A 26,832-nucleotide genomic window follows, 5' to 3' on the forward strand; every position below is an offset into this window, starting at 1 on the left:
CATCTAGACATAAACAAGAAGACATCCTTCAGCAGAGAGCCTTGTGTAATTTCTTCATGTTACTGAACAATGCTGCGAGAAATTTAGCTGCTGTCTGATGATGTCTATGTATGTATTTGAACTTATACTTTCAGAACTTCTCTTACACCCAGATTCCAAAGGGGATCTGCTAAAAAGTAGTCTTAATGCAAGAGTATTTATTCCCACAACAGAGTTGGACATTTTAAAAACAAATACAGAGCGTATCTTTGCATATTTGGGTTATAGTTAGCTGTCAGAGTTTACATTTGCGCAATACTGATTAATAAAGTTAATGTTCTGGGTTGTATATTCCTTGCAAGTCATCTTTAAAGGCAAATGATGACGTCATTTCAAATTTAGAATTCTCAGGGAGAAATTAACTTCCTGTTTCTTATTTGTACCCATATTACAGGGAAAATAGTTTTTGAACAACTATCTTGAACAGCACCTGAAGTGTGAAATGGCGCAGTAACTTAACCGGATAGAAGAATATAAAATGAACACCTCAGCTACATTAAACTGTTCCAGTGGGGCGGGCACTCCTTGGGCACCGTTTCCGTCCCAAACATTCTGGGGGATAGTGTTCACAGACAACTCGGGGATGCTCGCGCACGGCTGTCGGCGCGGGAGCGGAGTCCACTGTCGACACAGGTGTTCTGATCACCTGACCGAACCTGGCTGACCCAAGGGCGGAAGCCCTGGCCAAGAAGCAATGACTCCGCGGGATTGCGCAGGGTGGCTACAGGCATCTACTCCATTTTCCTTTCGTTATGATGAGGATCTTTCCCTCATTAATAACTCCCGCACCCCAGGCAATACGATCAAGCATTTTAAGTCTTCCAAGTAGGCAAAAATGAACCGTATTAAAATAGCAACAACAGAACAGCTCGCAGGCATTTACTACCCAGCCTCCTCCCAGCAGGGTACGCGACGCACGAAGGGGCGCTGCGGAGACGAAGACACGAGCACGGCCACCGCGGTGCCTAAGGTGACGGGGTGGGGAAACTTCCTGGACCACCAGCGCGCAGGCGCATCCCCGGCCGCAGCGCCCAGTGGTCGAGCCTTCTTTCTAGTAATTTCGCTAGCCGTGACGTCATCCCCGTGCGCCATTATAGTGCCTCCTAGAACCCGCGAATTTATTTTTGTAGTGAGAGGGGTGAAAAAAAATGAACTGACTTTTGCCGCTCCAGCTGGCTTTTAGTCCTTCTCTCTGAACGCGCCCAGACTTTGAGCAATGCAGCGGGAAAGGCCAAGAACAGCATCCGTGGCTCGAAGCGACGCCCGCCGAATATGACTCGGCGACGCCGCCCGCCGCCTTACCCGGCGTGCTCCGCGCGGCGCCGGCGGAGGGACGTGGGGGGAGGGGCGGGAGGAGGAAGCGGCGGCTGCGGATGTCGCTGCGACCAAGCGGCGTCTGAACACACGGCGGCTGCCGAGCGCCCGACCCGGGCCTGCGCCGGAGCCCACACCGACTCCGCGGCCCCTTGCCCGCCAGGGTGGCCCCGCGCCCGTTGCCATTGCGGCGGCGTGCGCCGCATTCTCCGCTGCCCGGGCCGGTCGGCTCTGGCGTCTCCTGGCTCTCCCTCGCTCGCCTGCTCCCTCCTGCGCGCCTGAGTCACTGCCGCCGCCGCCATGGCCGAGAAGAGTGAAAGCGGCGGCCCTCCGAGCTCCCAGGACGGCGCCGCCGCGGCCGAGGGTGCCGGCGCCCCCGCGGCCGCTGCCTCTGCGGAGCCCAAGATCATGAAAGTCACCGTGAAGACCCCGAAGGAGAAGGAGGAGTTCGCTGTGCCCGAGAACAGCTCCGTCCAGCAGGTGCGGGCCGCCCTGGGCTCAGGCTGCGGTGGGGTGGGGATGGCGGCGGGACCTCCGCCCCCGGCAGGCGAAGGCGTTTTAGAAGGGCTTGGGAGGGGGTGTCCCCGGAGGTGCCCTCGGCCTTTCTCCGGGGTTTATCCCAAATGAGATCACACCCAAGTTCGTGGGTTTGCTTCTTGCGACACCGCAGAGGTTTGTGGCGGGGCCGCGCGGCCTGTTTGTGGGACGCGCCGACGCCGCGCCGTCCGCGCCTCCCTCCTGCTTCGGAGACCCCCGGCCCCCTCCCCGGCTCCCCGCCCCCAGCGCCTCCCTCTTGCTCCTCACAAAGGAAGGGACCCTCCGCCGGCTCCGGGCGGGGTGGAGGCGTGGAGGCTGGGCTGGGGCGAGGGTTCGCTTTAGCCTAGTCTGCGGTTTTGTCTCGTGAATTAAAAAAAAAAAAAAAAAAGCGGGGGATGGGGTGCTCATTGTTTTACCTTGCCGCGGGTTAAGGTAGATTTTGGGGTGAGGAGCACGTGTACATTTAGATATGCGTTTTGACTGCTAAAATCTTTCCCACTTTCCAATTTTTAGAAATAAAATTATGACGTAGAAACTGGTTTCAGCCACATCTTAAGTAATAGTACTAGGCCTGAGGAGAAAGGTGGATGACTTTCATTGATGACTTGCTGTTTCCGTTTTACTATATTTGTCATCCCTCAGATGCCAGTCATTGGGGAGGTTTTTGTTTAACTTGAGACGGATGATAGCTATGTTATTCAGATAATAGCGGTTGCAATCCAATAAGAGAGAACAAAAGTGGAATTAGTGGAGAATATTACAAATAATTTACTATTTAAAATCTGTTGAGGAATACAAATTTTGCAGTTAACTAAGAATCTTGAAGAATTCAAATTGTTTTAGCTTATTCCTGAATATACATCCCAGGATATTTTCCATAATAATTGAGTTGATCTCTGATGATCTCAATGTGAAGTTTATCAGGAAACGGCAGTTCCCGAAATCGACCTTTGTTTCCCAGAGATAGTAAATGATTAGGGCCTGGTGTATATAGTTCGGAAAGGTGGTGTGTTTTGTGAAGCAGTAAGTAGTGCGTAGCATCAAGTGAGAGAAACTTTTACCAGCCAGGGAATCACATTTTTTTGTCTGTCAATTTTCCTGTAAAAATTTTCCTTAACGTTTTTGTATTTTCCAACATACAAGAAAGTTGAAAGAATTGTACAGTGAACACCTGTATGTCCATCACCTACAATTAACATTTTGCTTTATTTGCTTTGTCACACAGCTAATCGTTTATCAGTCCTTTTTATTTTTTGGATGCATTTCAAAGTAAGTTGTAAATATCGGTACATGTTACCTTTAAGAGCACTTCAGCAATGTGTCCGTCATTAAACTGAGTGCAATTTTTTTTTTTTAGGTAAATTTGACATGCAATGAAATGCACATGGTTGCCATTCCATGAAATTTCACAAATACATATACATCTCTGCAATCCAAAGCCTTATCAAGATGTATAACTTCATAATTGACTGGAAAGTTCCCTCTTGCTTTTTCTCAATCAGTTCAGTTGCTCTCCCCTCCATCAACCACTGTTGTGATTTTTTTCGCCATGGATTAGTTTTGGGTATTCCAAAACTTCATATAAGTGGGATTATATGCTATGTACTCTTTGGGGTAAGGCTCTTTACTCAGCATAACGTTTTTGAGATTCATTCTTGTTGTGTATATCAGTAGTTCTTTTTTATTGTTGTGCTGTCTTCCATTGTGTGAATATACCATAATTTATCCATTTGTCTGTTGAGGGTCACCTGGGCTGTTTCCAGTTAGTTGGCTGTGAACACTCTTGTACAGATCTTTTGTTGGACAAAAGCTTTTCTCTCTCATGTTAAATACTTAGAAGTGGAATGACTGGGTTTTAGGATAGCTAGTTGTAGGTTTCATTTTGTAAGAAATTTTTAAAGGGACTTGTACCGTTTTGCAGCCCCATCTGTAGGTTTAGTTTTATAAGAAACTATATTTTTAAAGAGTGCTTGTACCATTTTGCAATTCTACTGACAGTGCGTGGGAGTTCCTGTTGCTCCACATCCCTGCTAACATTTAATAGTGTCAGTCTTTCATTTTAGCTCTAGTAGTGGGTGTGTAGCCATATTAACTTTTGAAGTCCTTGGATCTTCTTTCTAAGATTCCTAGTTCAGGCCTCCACTATCCTGGCTGCTTTCAGCATTTTACTGTAAAAGATTAGAAAGAGTCAGTGTTTTATAAGTAGGAAAATTCACTTAGGTCATTTTATGATGTTATATCTGTGAGGATTTTTAGTTTTTGTGATGGTGAAATTAGAATTTTAAATTTTGTGGAAGTTTTAATTTTATTGCTCTGTAACCAAAGTAAAATTTTGATAAGATAAAATTAAAGCTTTTCTGAAGCAACTTTTTCTGATGGCAGTTGAATTTTTATTTTGTTAAATGCTTTCTGTTGAAGCGGAAAACATGATGAAAATTGAAGCTCACCATTTGCATTAAGAACCTGAAGACGAATTATCTATGAGGTCTAAGGGAAGTACATAGAGGAAAATGTGCAAGAATAAGAAAAGCAGTTTTCAGATGATTTGTAAAATTCTACAGGAAGCACAAAAGGATCTGTCATTTTGTAATTTAAATTTTTCTTAAAGAGTTTGATAGATTTAAACTATTTGCTACAGATTAAAATTTGTCATTAAAATATACTTAATGACATTGATTCCACTAAAAATGTTCAGGAAAAAATTGGGAAGTATTTAGTCCTAAAAATTCTTATCTAATCTTAGAGGTAAAGAGGGGGTAAGCAAGAGACCTACAAAAGGATAATGTTAAAGGCTTTCTATTAGGCAAATCCCATGTTTTACAATTTAAAATCTCTTTCAATAAGTGTTCCTATATAGTGTAAATTCTCTTGATAGATTATACTGAAATAGTGTTTGCGCGAATGTGTTCTAATAATTGGATGGGATTATATTAAACCTCCTGGCTCAATTGTAAAATAAGTTGTAAGGTGGTAATTAATTTTCTTATTTTTTCCTCTGTTTCTTTTTGCGTGTGTATCACCAACAGGCAGTAACAAGATACTGTAATACATTGATATATAACAAATGTTACTTGTTTAAGATTGATAATGAAGTTTACACTTTTTCGAAATTAAAGTGAAATTTATTTTTCATTGAGCACTCAGAATCAATTGCAAAGTGTTTAAATTTCTGCTTAAGAGTGGTTAGACTATGAACTTCACTATGTATGTTCCAAGGTGGTTTCGTTAGTAGGGGTTTTCATAATATAAGTAAATAGATTAAAAAAGTAGATACATGTGTAGTGGTAAAGTCCCTGTGTATCAGATTATGTTTTCTATTAATTGTTGGTTATCTGTTTTTGGAAACAGTTTGAACGTTTCCAAGTGTCAACAAGCAAGATGAAGTCCAGAAGAAAGGTGTGTGTGTGTGTGTGTGTGATTAAAATTAGTGCAGAGAATGGAAGGGAGCTTCCATGTAACTTCTTACTAGCTTGATCTGGGATTTTGTAGCCCTCTAGGTTATAGTGTAAGATTTTGAAATACTGTTAGCTGAAATATTCAAGCAAGGTATATTCTAGTTTCAGAAAACATCCTCATCACTTGAAACTTTTAGAAAAATATTAACATACTTAGACATAATATAAATATTGTGTTGAATAGAATTGAGCCTTTCCTTGATAAGGGGAATTGCGGTGCCTCAGGGTCGTTATCATAAATATCATTTAACGTTATATTTTATAGTGTGGATCTAGAACTGCACTGTCTGCATTGGTACCAGTAGCCCCATCTGACTATTCAGCGCTTAAAATGTGGTTGGACTGATTTGAAATGTACTGTAAGTGAAAAATACACACCAGATTTTTAAAACTTGTGAATGGCTTCTTTCACTTAGCAAATGTTTTCAAGGTTCATCCATGTTGTAGCATGTATCAGTATTTCCTTTTTATTGCTGAATAGTATTCCACTGTATAGATATGTATCACACTTTATTTCTCCATTCATCGGTGGATAGACTTTTGGGTTGTTTGTACTTTTGACCATTATGAATAATGGTTCTGTGAATACTCATACTAGTTTTGGTGTGGACATGTGTTTTCGTGTTTCTTGAGTGTATACCTATGAGTGGAACTACTGGGTCATGTGGTAGCTCTCTGTTTAACTTTTTGAGAAACTGTCAAACTATTTTCCAAGGCAGCTGTACCGTTTTATATTCCCACCAGCAATGCATGAGGATTCCGATTACTGTATATTATCTGCAGCACTTGTTATTGTTTTTGATTTTAGCCTTCCTAGTTGCTATAAATTGGTATCTCATTGTGATTACTTAGCTTTCTGTTACTCAAGCAGCAGTTCTCAGTATGGTCTGGGGTTCTTGAAGATCCTTCTAGGAGGACTATGAGATCAAAACTTTTTATAATAATTCTGAGATGATGTTTGTGTTTTTCACTCTTAATTCTCTCAAAAACGGACAATGCACTTTTCCAGAAGCTTTAAGATGTGAGATATCACAAAAGATGTGAAATGCAATTATCTTTTATTACGGGACTAAAGTGATTTGCAAAAATTTTAAACAATGCTACTCTTCACGCTAGGAAAGCATAGTTATTTTCATAAGGATGTTACTTATATTAACATGTACTGAGTTGATTGTTATTGTAAAATGAATATTTTTAAAGATTTCTTAGTTTTAATTTCTAATATAGTAAATATCAGTAGATATAACCTACATAAACAAAAACTCTTTGGGGTTTCAATTTGTAAAAGAGTGGTATCCTGACACCAAGAATTGCTGCTGTAGAGTATTTAATAGATTAAGTAGGTACTTTAAGATTGAAGATTGACTCCATTAAGTTGCTATTTTTTCTTGCCTAGAAACTATGATAGCCTTCTGGTCAGCCTTTCCGCTTTTCTCTCTCGTTCCCCCCGCTATCCCTCCATTCATTCCTAGAGCAATCTCTGAAAAATGTTAATCAGATCATGTTACTGTCTGTCTACATGGAACTAATAGCTCCCCATTGATTTTAGACTTATATAACGTGGCTGTGAGGCCCTGTGTGGTATGGCTCCTGCCTACCTTTCTGTTCTGATGCATTCTTTCCTTCTTGGTCACTTGGCTCTTGCCATGTTGACTTTTTAGTTCCTTGACCTGTTATAACTTTTTTTTTTTTTTCCACCTGCCTCAGGACTTTTGTGCAGTTGGTTCTTGTTACGTGGAATGTCTCCCACTCTTTGCCCATTGCCACTCATCCCTTAAATCTCAGTGTAAAGGTCACCTTCTCAGAGAAGTATTCCTGATTGTTCAGACTAGATTGGGATTCCTTGTTGTATTTTCTCATCCTGTTTTTGGTCATAATTCATCACAACTTAAGTTCTGTGTTTATGTGATTATTTGATTAATGTTTATTTCTTCTGGTAGAGAGGATCTGTGATTGTTTCCTTTGTGTTACCAGAGCCTAGCGCATAGTATGGGCTCAGTAAATACGTCTTTACAAATGAATCTAGAGTATTATGCACAATAATATGTATTTAAGTAACTAGCAGTTGTTGAGCCTTTACTGAGTGCGGTGTATACATGATCTCATGGCTTCCTGCACCCCTCTTGCAGCAGCTTCTTAAACTGCTCTCTCCTTAGCTCACCTCTTTCCAAGCACAACTCTTAACTGCCTCAGGACGTTCACTCTTGATTCTGGTTACTGGAACATAATTCTTCTAGAACACCCTTTCTTAGCTGGGGATCTTCATCTGAACCACAGAACACAGAAAATAATTTGAGTGACTATCCATTTTTCTCAAAGATGGTTCACAACTAATGCATAGGAGAGAAGTTAATTCTTTATCAACAGTCGGTGTGCTGGTAAACGTTATCAACCAGTTCTTCCGGGAAAAACAGCACTGATTTGTAGTGTTTGCTGATTTCTGTGCTGTAAACACTCTTATCATGGCAAATTTTAAGCTATCAATATTAAATTGGCCCAGAGAATTCCTGAAAATTTAGCAGTCTGAGCTGGTAGGAGCCATTGCTTACAGTAGATGCCTTAAAACAAGGATCAGCAAACTGTAGTGGGCCAAATCCACCATGTGCATTTGCTTATTTATTATCTATGGCTGTTTTCAGAACAGACCATGTGACCCACAGAGCTGAAAATATTTACTGTCTCACCCTTTACAGAAAGTTGCTGACCCCTGCCTTAGGGCAATAGGGCTTACTCTTCTAGATCTTCTCATATTGTTCCTCAAAACCCTTCTCATTGAAAAATTTTACCATGAGTTAAATAATAGTGCTCTCCAATAAAAATATAATGCACGCCACATGTGTAATTTAAATTTTCTCATAGCCATTTAAAAGAAGTGAAATTAATTTTTTTATTGTGAAAAATAGACATAACAAAATTTGCCATCTTAACCATTTTTAAGTGTACAGTTTAGTGCTGGTAAATACATTCACATTGTGCAGCCATGACCAGCATGCATCTCCAGAGCTCTTTTCATCTTGCAGAACTGAAACCCTATACCTATTAAATAATAACTTTCCATTCTGCTCTCCCACCAGCACCTGAAAACAACACTTCTACTTTGTCTTTATGAATTTGACTGCTCTAGGTATCTCATAAAAGTGGAATCATAAGTATCTGTCCTTTTGTGACTGACTTATTTCATTAGCTTAATGTCCTGAAGTTTCATGCATGTTGTAGCATGTGGCACAATTTCCTTCCATTTTAAGGCTGAAGAATAATCCATTTTGTATATACACCCCATTTTGTTTATCTGTTCATTAATCAGTGGTCACTTGGGTTGCTTCTACCTTTTGGGTATTGTCATTTCAATAATATATTTTATTTAACCCAGTGTATTCTAAGTTTCATTTCAACATGTAACTGATATAAAAAATTGAAGTATTTTACATTATTTTCATACTAAGACTTCAAAATCTGGTGTGTATTTTTTACTTATAGCACATCCTTAATTTGGATTAGCCATATTTCAGGTGCTCAATAGCCACGTTGCTAGAGACTTCCAAATTAGATAGCACAGCTAACAGAGTCTTCATGCTTTGCCTCCTGTTTATCTCTTCCCCTTTATTCACTGCATTTCAGCCATTTGTATGTCGTCTTTTCCCCCAAGTATCACTCACTACTTCCCCCTTTGGGCCTTTGCAAATGATGCTAATGACAGTAACATAATAACTAGTATTTATTCCAGGCTTATCAAGGCATAATGCATTATAAAGTTTCACAACTTTTATTATTATTCCCTTTTTAAAAGGAAGAAACTGAGAGTCAGATTAATAATGTGATCAAATTCATACAGCTATTAAATATTGGAGCTTAGATTAAAAGCCAGTGACTAACTTTGGAGCCCACACCTAACCACAGCTCCAAGCTGCCTTAACTTTTCTGTAGCTGGCTTTTTAGTCTTTAGGTTTATTCAGATGTTAGTTTATCAGAGGTTGATTGGACTCACCAATCTAAATTAGATCAAGAATTATAATCTTTGATACCATTTTGTGCTTATATGAACTTTTTTCTCCCCGTTCCATACTGTAAGAATTTACAAGACTGTCTTGTTTACCTCCTAATCCTGTGGTGCCTACCTAGCATTGTGTTTGGCACATGTTGAGTAATGCAAGTGTTTATTCAGTGAATGAGCAAATAGTATTTCAAAGATTTATTTGCAATATTTTGTACTTACTTGGAAATATTTTAACAATGTGATTTACTTAGAAAAATGTGATGTTTATTCTTAGTTTAGTTAAATGTTTAATGACATCTTTTCACTTGTTTTTCATGTGAGCAGCTTCCACTGTAGAAAAAAGAAAATCTCTTTAAATTAGGATTGCAAGTATTTTTATACACTAAAGTTGATAGCATCTATAAATCTGCTGTTTCATGCAAAAATTATTGGGTTAGCACATGAAACAGATTCCATTCTTTATAGGTATGAATAAAATGTATATATGTGTGCCTCCGTTTTGCAAAATATTTTCATTACCAGAAGATCTGCACTGGTTTTTCTGGGTACATTTATGCCATTATGAGTTAGTTTGATGTCCTGTAGATACGACAACATAGACTGCTTGGTTTACTGGTTAAGCAGCTGCTATATAGATTTCTAGACTTGGGTATAATGGTTCCTGTTAAATTATTTTTATAGCCTTTAAAGAGCTCTCCAGTTTTCATAAAGGATATGGCTTTTATTAGTTTTTAAAAATATAGAATGCAAAGAAAACATTAAATATATTATGCATGCTATTACTTTAAGATTAGAAAATTCGAATGATGTAGAAAAGTATGAAATAAAAAGGAGACCAACTCAAAAAAAAGGTAATCTAACTTTATATATATATTTATATATATATATAGGTGATTTTGTCCAGAAAAATGCTTATTTGTATACATGTATATAATTTTCTGTTTATTTCTGGTAAGTAGATGGATCATAACCCACACTTTTCTTTATCTTTCTTTTTACTTGTATTTTTGTCATCTTTCCATATTAGCATATTAGCATATGTAGAACCAACTCATTAGTTCTAACCAACTAAAATGTGGTCTGCATTTTGGAGAGAGCATGAAGCTTGGAATTTGAGAGGTCTGACTTAGGGCAAGGTGCTTCCTTTGAGCCTCACTGGCAACATTTTTAACATGTGATATAATACCTGCTTCGCTAGGTTGTTTGTAGGATTTCATGAGATAATATGTATAAAATACCTGGCTGAGAGTTTATATGCTTTACTTGTATTGCTTTTTCTCTTGCACCCTTTTGTCTGCCAGTGAATTGAGTCAATGTTTTGCAGTAGAAGGAAGCGTAAAGCGTATCCTAGCACATGAATAGTGAAATATTTAGTTTTTCTTTGTCAGATTTAGGTCATGGAAACTCTTATTTTTAAAAATATACGTTTTTTTCTGGATAATGCATTGTAATGTTTATGACTGAGCGTTCATTTTTGCTTATAAGAAGGGGCTCTTTTTTCATGTAGCTGCTTATGTCTCTGTAGTTATGCTCACACTTGACATCTTTGTGTAAGATTTATGCGATGTTTTTTAATGAGGGTACTAACTTTAAGGTTACTCAAACATCAGGCATTTGGAGAGTGATAACTGGTTGAACTATTGCATCGGACGATTTATTGAGCATGGATGTTTTTTCAAGAGATACTAGCAATATGGAGTAAGGAACTGATTAAAAAATAGAGACTCTTGGAGGGCCTGTGACTTGAAATACTGAAATAGCAGATGTTTGAGTGCACTGTATTATTCAGCTATTTAGAAAATTCTTGCTAAATGCTATTAATATGTGGTTCTTCAGGAAATGAAATTAATGTGTATCTTTTAATCTAAAGAGGTTTTTCTTCAGAGGTTACAAGGTTTTACTATTTTTTTCTGAGGATATTTAATATAGAGGAGCAGAGACTGGCTTTTAAAGGCAGTTTGGATTGCGGGATATTTGTGAAGGGTGACGGTGCTTGTTTTAGCTAACTTAATATCAGATTAACTTAATTTTAAAAAATGTTTATAATTCAAAGTTTAGTCTCACATAATTAGGTTAGCAATATTTGAGCATTTGCGTGTGTGTGAATACTGTGCCCAGGCATTTTACGTACATCTCCTAATTCTCCCATCAGCCCTGCAGAATAAATATTATCTCCATTTTACTGATGAGGAAACCGAGGCTCAGGGAGAGTTTGGTAACATCCTCAAGGTCACACATCTAGTAATTGGCAAAACCAAGATTTGAATTCAGATCTGCGTGTTTCAAAAACATGCTGTCTTTCCTAATATAGTAACTCTTTGTTTTCCCCCCGGCCCCCCCAACCATGTGTGTGTCTTGTTTTCTTCCCTTAAACAGAGAACAGGGAGTGAGTAAAGTAGGCCCTGAACAGCTGAGAACTGGTGTCATAAGTTGTTTTACTGAATCTTATGCTTTTTCATTTCAGGACAGCGTTTTAAATCTTTCAGCATTCTATTTTATATGGTTTTTCTAATTCTTGATTATTTGCCTCTTCCTCCCCAGATTAAAAACAGCAAATTTAGAGGCAAGGGGAGGTATGCTGTCAAGGTAACAACTGACAATCTGGTTAAAAAGGGCAGATATAGGACACCTTGAGAGCCTGGAACAGTATCACTGTATTGCAGAACAGCAGTTGATATTTGCACCAGTAACTCAGCATTATCAAAAAATTAAATTATAATTGGTGAAATGGAAAAACAATTTTGGTGCTCACACGGGGGTAAACTTCAATTAGCTGGAGAGTCCACTGATGTGAAATACCTGACTTTGGGTTGATGCTGAGAATATGAGAGGTTACCGAATGTTGTTTTGTACATACTAAGTTGATTTCAAATCATTAACTTAAATTTTACTTATTTGAGGCACATTCAAGTTTTGATTCTTATGGTTATTGAGAAAGCATGTAGTAATTCTCAGTTTTCAACTCTTCTTGCCTATTGGTTATTACTGTAGATTGTAGGTGCAAGACCAGAGTAGGCAAACATACATTTATAGGAAATACAGATCCTTAGGGGCCCATTATATCAAGTATTTTTCGTTTTGAGTTAATGTTGGCCACATGGGCTTAAGGACAGAAATAAGTATATCCATTTAGGTACTTTAGAAGTAACTAAAGGAAATTACAAAAATCTTTCTTTTATGGTTAGGATTTTTCTCTAGGTAGATGGAGATATTTTATATAATTTGTTGCAATAAGTTTTATGTTTTTGCAGAGGAATAGTGTTTGTGGACTGCCTTTGTCTTAAAGCAACTTTGAGAATTTTTAAGATTGCTAATTTTCTTTTCGTATGTCAATACTACTGGCTTCTGATTTTTTCTTGTTGTGTTCAATAAAAGTGTAGTAGACAAAACAGACATGGAATTAAAGTTTAAATGTTAAGAGAGAAAATTTTTGAAGCCATTATAAACTGAAACTATTTCCCTCTACCGTTTTTTAGGATGCAGAATAAAAGTTTAAGGATATGTAAAGTATGTGCAGAATTTTTGGTTCTTCTATAAAAACATAACATTGTTTAAATTGATCATATTTGGATTGAGTTTTCTAAAATACACCTTATTTGGAGAAGTGTATCGTATCTGTTTCATATGATACAATTAGAATTAAGACTTATTCACTTTTGTTTCAAAGGAAGTGGCAGGCAGCTGAGTATAGAATTGTAGTAATCCTTGGTTTTTGTTAGTTTGTCCTAGTTTGTTCCGAGCTTTGGATAATTTGCTCAGAATAAATCAGTATTGCATTAGTCTTCTCTTTGGGAGTGGTTCTAATAGCTAAATTGTTTGACATTGGTTGTTTGAAATACAAAATTTGTTTTTATAAGAACTGAATTATAATGGGTAGTCAGATTGTACAATTTCCTTTTGTACAGTACTAGAAGTATAGCTTTACCTTAGTACCATGTCTAACATAATGCTTTCCAACTTTCACCATAAAATGCTATAAACTCATACTTGAATTCCTTTACGTGCCCTTGAGAACCAAGAGTTCCGCCAGGTTGGAGGATCCTAGTATCAGTGATGTTAATTTTAAACAGCATTGTAATTCTGTAAGAGAAAGTGATTTCCTACTGGTCTGTCAGGACTTTGGTTTGGTTTCTTTAGGTTTTGTTGTGAGGATTCAATGAGATAAAGTGTGTGGTGCCAGGCACAGTGTAGCTGCTTAATAAAAAAATGATTAATGTAAATGCTTTTTGAAGTGTGTGCCATAAGGATCATACTCCTTTGCATCTAGGGACACCATGAAGAAACCTTTGGTGTGTCCAGAAAGCTCTGATTATCTTTCAGATAATTGATATTGACAATTTATGGTTAGGAGGACTCCATCCCTTAAATGTTACTAAGGGCTCAACTGAACTATTTGCTGCTGTTTTATAAACTTTTGAGGTTGTGGCTCTTTTTGGTTCTCAGGTCTTAACTCTCTCTAACAGATGCGATGCTCATGAATGACCATCTCTTATATTTGGGTGATCATCTGTGTTGTGATTTCCATGTTTTCTGTCTACTCTGGTCTGCTGCCTAAAAACTAGGGCATCTTCATCCCATTTCCTTTCAGATGACCTACCCAAGACAAGTTATATGTTAGTTTTCTGGCTAGTTGAGTCACTTGAAATTGGAACGTTCAGGGAACTTGGTCACCTATGTTTTGATTTCCTGCTGTTTCTTATGTGTATGGCATTCACAATCAAGGTTAAACCTATTTTTATTGAAGGATAGTAAACAAGAATGCACACATCATAAATGTACAGCTCCATATATTAAAGGTCAAGAGGTAAAAGATACCAACCCCTCAGAAGTCAGATTGTGATCCTTTACAACCACTACCTCCTCCTAAAGGTAACCATTATTTTCAATTTTGACACCATGGATTTGCTTGCTTTCTTTTTTTTAACTTTATGTAAATGAAGTCACACAGTTGATCTTCATTTGTGATTGGTTTCTTTTGCTGTACCTTGAGGGATCCATGATGACATGTGGCTGTAGTTCATTTGTGGTCATTGCGTGTAATGGTCTATTTGAAAGTACCACAATTTGTTCTACAGTTGAGGAACATTTGGGTTAAGTTTTTGGCTATAACAAAGAATACTGATTTGAACTTCCTTGAACATGTCTTTTGGTGTACTTGTGGACATGTAATTTGTTAGATAAAATTCCAGAAGTGGAATTGTTGAGTCATTGGGTAAGTATGCTTCAGCTGCTTCTGTGAAGTATTTTTTCAAAATATACCAATTATATTTCTGCTTGCAATATATGTGGGTTCCAGTTGCTTCACGTCCTCTGCAACACTCTGTAACGGTCTTTTAAATCGAACCATTCAGTGAGTGTGTCACTGGTTTTAGTTTGAAGTTACCTGATTATTAATTAGAGTGACCACCTTTTCCTGTGTTTATTGGCCATTTAGATTTCGTTTTTGTGAATTTCCTGTTTCAGTCTCCTGACTGTTTTTCAATTGCATTTTGTCTTCCTTGTTGATTTGTAGGCTTTTGGTGTAAAATCTGAATTTGAGATCTCTGTTGTTTACTGGTGTTATAGATATTTTCTAGATATTTTCACTCTGTTGCGTATCTTTTTACTCTGTTAATGATAGTTCAATTTATTGTGCCTTTTTTTTATGTTTACATCTTTTTATGTCCCACTTAGGAAATCTTTTCCAGTTCAGCTAATAGTACTGATTTATCTTTTTGGTACTGTTTAATTTGCAGGTAGAGCACACACTCAGTAAGATTGTAACTTTCGAAATACGTTGACTTGCTTTATGTTCAGCATATGGTCTAATTTTGTAAATGTACTTAAATAGAATGCTTATTCTGGAGTTGTTGAGTCCAGTGTTCTATACATCCCAGTTAGGTCATTTGTTAATTATTTTGTTGAAATCTTCTTTTATATCCTTACTTATTTTTGCCTGTTGTATTCATCAGTTACTGAGGTAAATGTTAAAACCTCTTACTGTATTTTTGGATTTGTTTGTTTTTCTCTGTAGTTTTATTTAATTTTTGCATTATGTATTTTGAAGCTGTTATGATGTATGTGTACGTTTAAAGTTTTATCTTCTTGTAATTGAACGCTTTATGAAGTTGAAATGTCCCAGTTGCTTTTGTATTAAAGTCTGCTTTGTTGATTGGAATAGCCTCACTAACTTTCTCTGGTTAATTTTTGCATGGGCCATCTTTCCCCATTCTTTTAATTTTCAAAACCTTTCTTTTTGCTTATAGTTTATGTGTATTTTTTAAGCAGGATGAAGTTGGGTTTTTAAATCCAGTCTGACAGTCTTTGTCTTTTTAATTTATAGTCTGTTGTGGAATTAATGATTGATACCTTTGGTTCACATTTACCATTATACTATTAGATTTCTATTTTTCTTGTCTATTCCGTGCCACATTTTCCTTTCTTTTGGATTATTTTGTATTATTCTAATTGCCTCCTTAATTAGGTAGATGTATGCTGTTTTTACTATTCTTTTAGTGGCTACTCTAGAGATTATCATATGTATCATATCAAATGTCTAAATAGGTGCTTGTATTTCTTTCCAGTTAATGCAAGCACCTTAGAACAACTGAACTCCATTTACCCACCTCTGGACTAGACTTGACTTACTTTCTTATAACGCAAGACATTAATGCTTTATAAAATCAGTTTTCATTTCGATTTACACATGTATGTATCCTCTTCTTTAATTTTTCATTCCTTCATCTGGGATCATTTTATTCTGTCTGAGGACCACACTAACATTTCCTGTAGTCTATATATGCTAGGTAACAAATTCTCTCTATTTCTATGTGTCCGAACATGTCTTTCAATTTCACTTGGAGGGATTTTTCACTGGACATAAAATTTTAGGTTGCCAGTTATTCTTTCCTTTTTTAAGTTTTTTCTTAATTTTTTTATAATGGGTAATTTCAAATATACAGAAAGTAGAGATAATAATAAGTTAAACCCCTGTGAATCCTTCACCTAGCTTTGACAGTCTTACAGCCAGTCTTGTTTTCCCTTAAGGCCCCTCCCCTTCCTCCATTATTTTGATGCATTTCTCATGTGTTATATCATTTCATCCCTTAAATTTTAACGTGTATCTCTAAAAGATAAGGACCCTTTTAAAAAAACATAATACATCATCCTGCCTTACCAGTCAATATTTCCTTCATTTCATCAGTTCAGAATTCCCTATTGTCAAAATGATTTTTATTAGCATAATGATAGCATGAAATTATTATTACGTATTTTTGCTTTTTTAAAAAATAGACTTTATTTTTTAGAGCAGTTTTAGATTCACAACAAATTGAGCAGAAAGTACAGTTTCCATACCCCCCCCCATGCTTCCCCCCAACATCACCATCTCACCCCAGAATGGTACATTTGTTAGAAGTGATGGACCTCCATTGATACATCATTATCATTCAAAGTCCATAGTTTAAATTAAGATTCACTCTTTGTGTTTTTATATGCTGTTATGGGTTTTGACAAATGTATAATGACATATGCTCTGTCTATTCATCCTTACCTCTCTCCTAAGCCCTGGCAGTCTTTTACTGTCAATCCATAGTTTTGCCTTTTCCAGAATGTTATATAGTTGGAATTAAACAGTATGTGGTTTTTTCAGATTGGCTTCTTTGGCTTGTTTTTTCCATGTCTTTTCATGGTTTGATAGTTCCTCTCTTTTTAGTGCTGAATAATATTTCATTGTTTGTATGTACCACAGTTTATCCATTCATTTATTGGAGAATATGTTGGTTGCTTCCAAGGTGTGACAGTTAATGAATAAAGGTGCTGTAAACTTCTGTGTGCAGGTTTTGTCTGGACATAAGTTTTCAACTCCTTGGGGTAAATACCAAGGAGCATGATTGCTGCGTTGAATGGTAAGAGTATGTTTACTTTTGTAAGAAACTGAGAAGTTGTCTTCTGAAGTGCCTGTACCATTTTGCACTCTTATCAGCAGTGAATGAGAATTCCTGTTGCTCCACATCCTTGCCAGCATTTGGTATTGTGTGTGTTTTGAATTTGGCCATTCTAGTAGGTGTATAGTGGTATCTCCTTATTTTAATTTGCAATTTCATAATGGCATATGATGTGGTGCATCTTTTCATATGCTTATTTACCCTCTGTATATCTTTTTTGATGAGGTGGCAAAAGGTTTTGCGCTTTATATATCGGGTTGCTCATTTTCTTATTGTTGAGTGTTAAGAGTTCTTGGTGTATTTTGGGTAACAGTCGTTTATCAGATGTGTCTTTAACAAATAGTCGTTTTCACTGTTTTGAAAAAGGTTTCCTTTTGTTTTATTGAGGTACCATTGCTTTGTAACATTATATAGATTTCAGGTGTGCATCCTTATGTTTCGATTTCCTTGTAGACTACATTGTGTTCACCACCAAAAGTCTAGTTGCCATCCATCACTGTACGTAGGTGCCCTTTTACCGCTTTCACCTTCCCCTTAACCCGCTTCCCCTCTGGTAACCACCAGTCTGTTCTCTGTATCTATGTCTGTGTTGGTTCATCTTGCATATGAGTGAAATCATAATGGTATTTGTCTTTCTTTGCCTGATTTATTTCACTTAGCATAATACCCTCAAGGTCCAACATGTTGCAAATGGCAAAATTTCATCTTTTTTATGGCTGAGTAGTATTCTATTGTCTATATATACCACATCTTTATCCATTCATGTGATGATAGGCACTTAGGTTGTTTCCAAGTCTTGGCTGTTATGAATAATGCTGCGGTGAACATAGGGGTACATATATGTTTTCAAATTAGTGTTTTCGTGTTCTTTGGATAAATACCCAGAATTGAAATAGCTAGATCATGTGATAGTTCTATTTTCAATTTTTTGAGGCATCTACATATTGTTTTCCACAGTGGCTGTGCCAACTTACATTCCCACCAGCAGCGTATGAGGGTTCCCTTTCTCCACATCGTCTCCAACTCCACATCTTCTCCAACAGTTGTTATTTTTTGTCTTGTTAATAATAGCCCATCTGACAGGTGTGAGGTGATATCTTATTGTGGTTTTGATTTACATTTCCCTAATAGTGACGTTTAACATCTTTTCATGTGCCTGTTGGCCATCTGCATATCTTCTTTGGAAAAATTTCTGTTTTTATCCTCTGTCCCTTTTATAATTGAGTTCTTTGGTTTTTGTTGTTGTTGAATTGTATGAGTTCTTTATGTATTTTGGGTACTAACACTTTATTGGAGTTATGATTTGCAAATATCTTCTCCCAGTTGGTAGGTTGTCTTTTCATTTTGTTGATGGTTTCCTTTGCTGTGCAGAAACTTTAGTTTGATGTAGTCCCCTTTGTTTATTTTTTTCTTTTGTTTCCCTTGCCCGAGGAGACCTATCCAAAAAGATGTTGATAAGACCGATGTCAAAGAGCATACTGCCTATATTTTTTTCTGGAAGTTTTATGGTTTCAGGTCTTAGATTCAAGTCTTTAATCTGTTTTGAATTAATTTTTGTGTATGGTGTAAGATAGTAGTCTAGTTTAATTCTTTTTATGTGGCTGTCTAGTTTTCCCAACACTGTTTATTGAAGAGACTTTCCTTTCTCCATTGTATGTTCTTGGCTCGTTTGTTGAAAACTAGCTGTGCATAAATGTGTGGGTTTATTTCTGTGCTCTCAATTCTGTTCCATTGCTCTCTCTGTCTGTTTTTCTGCGAGTACCATGCTGTTTTGAATACTATAGCTTTGTAGTATACTTTGAAATCAGAAAGTGTGATGCCTCCAGATTTGTTCTTTTTTCTTATGAGTGCTTTGGGTTTCTAGGGTCTTTTGTTGTTTATGTAAATTTTAGAATTCTTTGTTCTATTTCTGTGAAAAATGTTGGCGTTTTGATAGGGATTGCATTGAATCTGTAGATTGCGTTAGGTAATATGGACATTTTAACTATGTTAATTCTTCCAATTTGTGAGCATGGAATATCTTTCCATTTCTTTATGTTTTCAATTTCTTTCAACAGTATCTTATCGTTTTCAGTGTACAGATCTTTTACCTCTTTCATTAAGTTTATTTCTTGGTATTTTATTCTTTTTGTCGCACTTGTAAGTGGGATTGTATTCTTGATTTTTCTTGTTGCTAGTTTGTTGTTAGTGTATAGAAACGCAACTGATTTTTGTATGTTGATTTTTTTTTTTACCCTGCAGCTTTACTGTATTCGTTGGTTATTTCTGATAGGTTTTTGGTGGATTTGTTAAGAATTTTTGTATATAAAATCATGTCATCTGCAAATAGCGACACTTTCACCTCTTCCTTTCCAGTTTGACTCCCTTTTATTTCTTTTTCTTGCCTAATTGCTGTGGCTAGGATTCCCAATACTATGTTGAATAGGAGTGTCAAGAGTGGGCATCTTTACCTTGTTCCTGTTCTTAAGTGGGGGGATAGCTTTCAGTTTTTCACTGTTCAGTCTGGTGTTGGCTGTGGGTTGGTCATGTATGGTCTTTTTTATGTTGACGTATTTTTCTTCTATATCCACTTTATTGAGAGTTTTTACCATAAATGGATGCTGATTCTTGTCAAATACTTTCTTTGCATCTATTGAGATGGTCATGTGATTTTTAGTCTTCATTTTGTTAATGTGCTGTATCATGTTGATTGATTTATGGATGTTGAACCATCCTTGCATCCCTGAAATAAATTGCACTTGATCATGGTGTATGATCTTTTTAATGTATTCTTGTATTCAGTTTTCTAACGTTTTGTTGAGAATTTTTACATCGATGTTCATCTGCAGTAATTGTCTATAATTTTCTTTTTATGAGTTAATGTCTGGTTTTGCTATCACGGTAATACCGTGATAATACCTCATAAAATGAGTTAGGAAGTGTTCTGTCTTCAGTTTTTTGGAAGCGTTTGAGAAAGATAGGTATTACGTTTTCTTTAAATTTTATTTATTTATTTATTTTCCCCCCAAAGCCCCAGTAGATAGTTGCATGTCATAGCTGCACATTCTTCTAGTTGCTGCATGTGGGATGTGGCCCCAGCATAGCTAGAGAAGTGGTGCATCGGTGCACGCCCGGGATCTGAACCCGGGCCACCAGCAGCGGAGCGTGCGCACTCAACTGCCAAGCCACGGGGCCGGCCCTATTAAATTTTCTTTAAATGTTTGGTAGAATTCACCAGAGAAGCCATCTGGTCCTGGACTTTTGTTTTTTGGGAGGTTTTTGATTATTGTTTCAATATCTTTACTAGTGATTGATCTATTAAGGTTTCTGTTTCTTTTTGATTCAGATTTGGGAGATTCTATGACTCTAAGAGTTTATTTGTTTATTTTTAATTATCCAGTTTGTTGTCATGTAGCTTTTTGTAGTATTCTTTTATAATCCTTTGTATTTCTGTGGTGTCCGTTGTAATTTCCCTTCTTTCATTTCTGATTTTACTTGAGTCTTTTTTTTTTTTTTTGGTTAGTGAGTCTAGCTAAGAATTTGTCAATTTTGTTTATCTTTTCAAAGAATCAGCTCTTAGTTTCATTGATTTATTATCTTTTTAGTCTCTAATTTATTTTCATTTTATTTCGTTCCTTCTACTGACTTTAGGCTTCATTTGTTCTTTTTCTAGTTCTTTTAGGTGTAATGTTAGATTATTTATTTGAGATTTTCTTGTTTCTTGAGGTAGGTCTGCATTGCTGTATGTCTTCCTCTTATTACTGCTTGTGCTGCATTCCATCGACTTTGGTATGTTGTGTTTTCATTTTAATTTGTTTCCAGGTATTTTTTTGATTTCTCCTTTGATTTCTTCATTGATTTGGTAGTTGTTCAGTTGCATATTGCTTAATCTTTCACGTATTTGTGACTTTTTCAGCTTCTTGTAGTTGATTTCTAGTTTCATACCATTGTGGTTGGAAAAGATGCTTATGATTTCAGTCTTCATAAATTTATTGAGACTTGTTTCCCAGCTGGTGGTCTGTCTTTGAGAATGTTCTGTGTACGCTTGAGAATGTGTATTATGCTGCTTTTGGATGGAATGTTCTATAGATGTCTATTAAGTTTATCTGGTGTAGTGTTTCATTTAAGGCCACTGTTTCCTTGTTGGCTTTCTGTCTGGATGATCTGTCCATTGATGTAAATGGAGTATTGACGTCACCTTCTATTATTGTGTTGCTGTCATTTTTTTCCTTTAGGCTTGTTAATAGTTGCTTTATATACTTTAGTCCTCCTATGTTAGGTGCATATGTAAGTTAATAAACGTCATCTCCTCTTGATGGATTGTTCTCTTTGTCGTAATATAATGTCCGTCTTTGTCTCTTGTTATTTTTATGGCTTCAAATTTATTTTGTGGGACACAAGTATGGCTATACCTGCTTTTTTTTGGTTTCCATTTGCTTAGCGTATCCTCTTCTGTCCCTTCAGTTAGAGCTTGTGTTTGTTTTTAAAGCTGAGATGAATCTCCTGGAGGCAGCATATTGTTGGATTTTGTTGTTTAATCCATCCAGCCACTCTTTTAATTTCAATTTTTTTATTTCTTTGCTGAGAAAGATTCGCTCTGAGCTAACATCCGCTGCTGATCTTTTTCTTTTTTTTTCTTTGAGGAAGATTAGTTCTGAGCTAATATTCATGCCAATCCTCCCCTATTTTTCATATGGATCGCCACCACATGCATATCATCATGGCTGACAAGTGATGTAGGTCCGTGCCTGGCGTCTGAACCCGTGGACTCGGACCCCCGAAGCAGAGCGTGTGGAACTTTAACCACTAGCCTATGGGGCTGGCTCCAGAGAGCTCTTTTTAAGATTTCTCATAAGGCAGCTTTAGTGGCAGTGAATTTTTCAGCTTTTGTTTGTCTGGGAAAGACTTTATTTCTCCTTTATGTTTGAAAGATAACTTTGCTGGAGAGACTATTATTGGCTGACAGTTTTTGTTTTTTTTTTTTGCAGAGCAAGACTCAGCCTGAGCTAACATCCGTTGTAAATCATCATCTTTTTTTTTTTTTTTTTTTGCTCTGAGGAAGAGTAGTTCTAGCTAACATCTGTGTCAGTCTTCCTCTATTTTGTATGTGGGTCGCTGCCACAGCCTGGCTGATGAGTGGTGTATATCCATGTCTGGGACCTGAACCTGTGTTGCTGAACTTAACCACTACGCTATAGGGCTGGTCCCTTGGCTGACTGTTTTTATCTTTCATTATTTTGATATATCATTCCAGTCTCTCCTGGCTTGTAGAGTGTCTGCTGAGAAATCTGCTGATAGCCTAATGGGGATTACTTTGTTTATTATTTTTTCTCTTTGACTGCCCTTACTATTTTTTCTTTGTTTTTGACTTTTGACAGTTTTAATATGATGTGCTTTAGAGAAGGTCTTTTTGCATTGAGGTAATTACGTGTTTTGTTAGCTTCATGTACTTGTATACCTAGTTCCTTCCCCAGGTTTTGAAAGTTCTCAGCTATTATTTCTTTAAATAAGTTTTCTGCTCCCTTCTCTCTTTCTTCTCCTGGGATACCTATTATTATTTTTTGCTTTTTCTAATTGAGTTGGGTATTTCTCATAGGACTTATTCTTTTTTTTTTTTTTTTGTGAGGAAGATCTGCCCTGAGCTAACATCTGCCAATCCTCCTCTTTTTTTTGCTGAGGAAGACTGGCCCTGGGCTAACATCCGTGCCCATTTTCCTCTACTTTATATGGGATGCCGCCACAGCGTGGCTTGACAAGCGGTGCGTCGGTGTACGCCTGGGATCCAAACTGGCGAACCCCGGGTCGCCGCAGCAGAGCACGCACTTAACCGCTTGCACCACCGGGCTGGCCCTGGGTTTTTTCATTTTTAAAAAAATATTGGTTCTCTGTTCTCTTCTACCTGAATCAGTTTTAGGTTTCTGCCTTTGATCTCACTAATTCTCTCTTTCATATGGTCTGCTTTACTGTCCATGCTTTCTGTTTTATTCTTCATCTCATTTGACTTTTTCAGCTTCCAATTTCTGTTTGGCTCTTTTTTAGAGTTTCGGTCTCTGAAGGAATCTTTTTGTTCATTAATTTTATTTTTGAGTTCATTGAACTGTCTTTCTGAGTCTTATTATAAGTTGTTGAGTTTTTTTATGATGATTATTTTGAATTCTTTATCAGTTAGATTTTATTCTTTCTTGACTTCAAGTTTGGTTTCTGGAGAATTGTCATTTTCGTTTTGTGATACCGTGTTACCGTGGCTTTTCACGGTGTTTTAGGACTTGTTTTGTCTATGTGTTTGTAGTAGCAAAGATTTCTTTTATTTAGGTAAGCCTTTGTTTACTTTGATTCTGAGGTGCTGCTGGTTGTATTTGAGAGTCTGCGCTTTCCACTTTTTACTGTCTCTGCCACAGGTGTCATGAGTGCCCTTGTTGTGCTGCTTGTGCCTCTGAGGTTGCTGGTGCCTCGCTGCTTACTGTGTCACTGCAGTAGGGGGTGTTGCCATCTGGATCACTGGGCTGGCAAGCACCTCTGCTGCTTGTGGGGTCACCGGTTCCCAACTGTAGCACGGGGAGGGCGAGGTTGGGGAGGGAGCTGGGATCACAAGTACTTTCGCCACCTCCACGTTTGTTGGGTCTGCAGGTGCCACTGCTGTGGGTGGGGAGGCTGGAGTTGCTGGCATTGCTGCTGCATGTATCTCTTGTGCTGCTGCTCCTAGGTTTTGTGGGGGTGCTGGCACTGCTGCTGCTGGGGGCTCTGGGTTCGCAGGTGTCACCACCACTGCTGGGTGGGCTGGAGTTGTGGGTACTGCTGAGGTTCTTGGAGCCTCTGGTCTCAGGCACTGCCGCTGCTGCCTGGGGCACCGGGGTCTTGTATGCAGCCCTTGTTGCTGGGAGGGCAGAAGCCCTGCCTCTGGGGCGGATGGGGAGGATGAGTCATGGGCAGCTTCTTGGTTCCTGGAGTCACTGGTCTTGAATGCCCAGTGGCTCCTGTAGGCCACTGCTATCGGAGGGGGATGGGTAGAGTCGTGAGTGCTGGTGTGATTCCTGGAACCTCAGGTCATAGCACTGCCACTGCTGCTGGAGGTAGCAGGGAATTGGATGGAGCCCCCGCTGCTAGAAGGGCTGGGGTTGTAGGTGCCATTGCTGGGGGTGGGGGAGCAGGCTGGTTTGCAGGGGCTACCTCTCTTCCTGAGGTCTCCATTTATGGGCGTTACTGCAGCTCCTGGAACCTCCAGTCTTGGGACCCGGCGACCTGCTCCCCTGGTTCCATCACCTCCACAAGGTCTAGTCCAGCCGCCTTCAGATGTATAGGTGTGTGAATCTCTCAGGCATTCTAGGGTGTTGTGCAGAGAATCCTTTTTTGGTCTATGGATGTTCTATTGGTTGTAACTTGGAGAGGAGAGACAGAGGGAGCAGCTTATTTTGCCATGATGCTGACGTCATTTTAATATTTATTTCTAAAATGGAGTGCAAAAATAAGACTCCTACATTGCAAGGGACTGATAAATTTCTTCTTTTCTTTTGCTTTTTTTTTTTTTTACCTTATCTTCCACTAAGTATGCCTTTGTTTCTTTTTCCTGCCTTGTTACATTGGCTGGGACTTTGAATACGATGTTGAATAGAGTGGTGAGAGAGGACATTCTTGCTTTGTTCCTGGTCTTAGAGGGAAAGCATTCAGTTGTTCACCGTTAACTATGATTTTTAATTGTAGATACTTTGTAGATGTACTTTATCAGGTCAAGGTTGGTCTCTTTTATTCCTAATTTGCTGAGAGTTTTGTCATGAATGAGTACTGTCAAATGGTTTTTTTACTATTGGTTGATAAAGATTGTGGTGGTTCTTCTTTTGTCTGTAGATATATTGAATTAAGTTGATTGGTTTTCAAATGTTGACTTAGCCTCACATTTTCAGGATAAACCCCACTTGGTCATTAAGAATTATTGTTGTTTTTAAATTGCTGGATTTGATATGCGAGAATTTTCTGGAGGATTTCTGCATCTGTGTTCATGAGGGATATTGGTCTGTAGTCTTGTACTTTCTTTTCTGGTTTTGGTATCAGGGTAATTTTGGCCTCATGAAATGAATTGAGAAGTGTTGCTTCTTGTATTTTCAGAAGAGATTGAATGAATTCTGGTAGCTTGAATCTTTGAAGAAATTGGTCCATTTCGTCAGAGTTGTCAAATATTTGCATATAGAGTTTCTCTTAGTATCTTTTTTAATATCTGTGGGGTCTGTAGTCACCCCCTTCAGTTCACATATTGTTAATTTGTGTTTTCTCTGTTTTTTTTCTTGGTCAGTCTACCTAGAGGTTTTGTCAATGTCACTGATATTTCAAAAGATTTTTCTCTTGTTATTCTGTTTTTGTTGTTTTTCACTGTTATTAATTGTTTGGGTTTCATTTGCTCTTTTTCTGGTTTCTGAAGGTTGAAACTTAGATTATTGATTTGTGACCTTTTTTCTTCTTTCTAAATTAAGCCTTTAACGCTGTAAATTTTCCTACACATTGCTTTAACTGCATCTGATGAATTTTGACATCGTATCTTCATTTTCGTCAGTTGAAAATATTTTGTGATTTCTCCTCAAGACTTCCTCTTTGACCCAGGAATTATTTAGAAGTATTTTGCTTAACTTGGAGATTTTCCAGGTATCTTTCTGTTATTGATTTCTAGTAAAGTTCCATTTTTGTCAGGGAGTATGCTTATATGTTTTCAATTATTCTAAATTTCCAGGGTTGATTTTATGACCCAGTTTATGGTCTGTCTTGGTGAGTGTTCCATGTGTAGTTGAAAAAGTTTCATTTTCATCTACATGTTCTCTGCTTTTTCCCCGTTATCAGTTTATTTGTTGAGAATACTTTTTTTTTTTTTTGTATTTTGTTGAGTTAGTGCTTTGTATCCTTTTGATGTCACCTAATACGTTCTTTTCTTGCTTACATTTTTGGGGAAAATTTGTTATCAGACCTAGATCAGGCAGTGGTTCTTGAACTTCAATGTGTGTCAGATTCACCTGGGAGGCTCGGTCTGTGGTGGGGCCTGAGAATTTGCATTTCTACCAGGTTAACCTGGTAATGGTGAATGTTGCTCAGGTAGGGACTTTGAGAAGAACAGCTCTAGAGCAGAGTTTCTCAATCTCCTCATTATTCACATTTTGAGTTGGATAATTCTTTGTTGTTGGGGCTGGCCTGTGCATTGTAGGATGTTTAGTAGCATCTTTGTTCGCTACCCACCAGATGCCAGTGGTACTCACCCCTGTTGTGATAATCAGAAATGTTTTCAGACATTGCCAAATGCTCCCCAGGGCGGTTAGAGGCCCCCACCCCTGTTGGAAACCACTGCTCTAGGGTGGCTAACTGGGGAAAACTCTTACGTTCGTTATCTTTAAGTTCTTTTCTATTAGGCTGGTTGGATTCCCTTGGAGACAAATTACAATACATATAATCTATTATATCTTTCTGCCTGGACGGTGAAGGCCCATTTTCCAGCATTCTGTTTGATAGGTGTGGGGTGAAGAGGGAAAGGCTCAGCATCTGGTATATCTGTGTTTACTTAGTCTTCTGTTTTTAGTGTTGTACTCCTGTGCTCAGTGTGCCTGGTGTGTTCTTT

At 37.8% G+C, this 26,832-nt stretch overlaps 1 protein-coding gene across 2 annotated transcripts in view; it reads left to right on the plus strand.

The window, feature by feature from the left end:
* The first annotated feature begins 1,643 nt into the window (after nucleotides 1–1,643).
* UBQLN1 (ubiquilin 1) overlaps nucleotides 1,644–26,832 on the plus strand; it is a 50,501-nt gene continuing 25,312 nt past the window's right edge. For both annotated transcript variants that reach the window (XM_058565563.1, XM_058565564.1), the window contains exon 1: nucleotides 1,644–1,833. In XM_058565563.1, coding sequence (XP_058421546.1) covers nucleotides 1,654–1,833 — 180 coding nt within the window. In that variant the 5' untranslated portion in view covers nucleotides 1,644–1,653. The remainder of the gene's footprint in view (nucleotides 1,834–26,832) is intronic.

Source organism: Diceros bicornis, chromosome 22 (assembly GCF_020826845.1).
Source record: "Diceros bicornis minor isolate mBicDic1 chromosome 22, mDicBic1.mat.cur, whole genome shotgun sequence".
NCBI classification, from domain to species: Eukaryota; Metazoa; Chordata; class Mammalia; order Perissodactyla; family Rhinocerotidae; genus Diceros; species Diceros bicornis.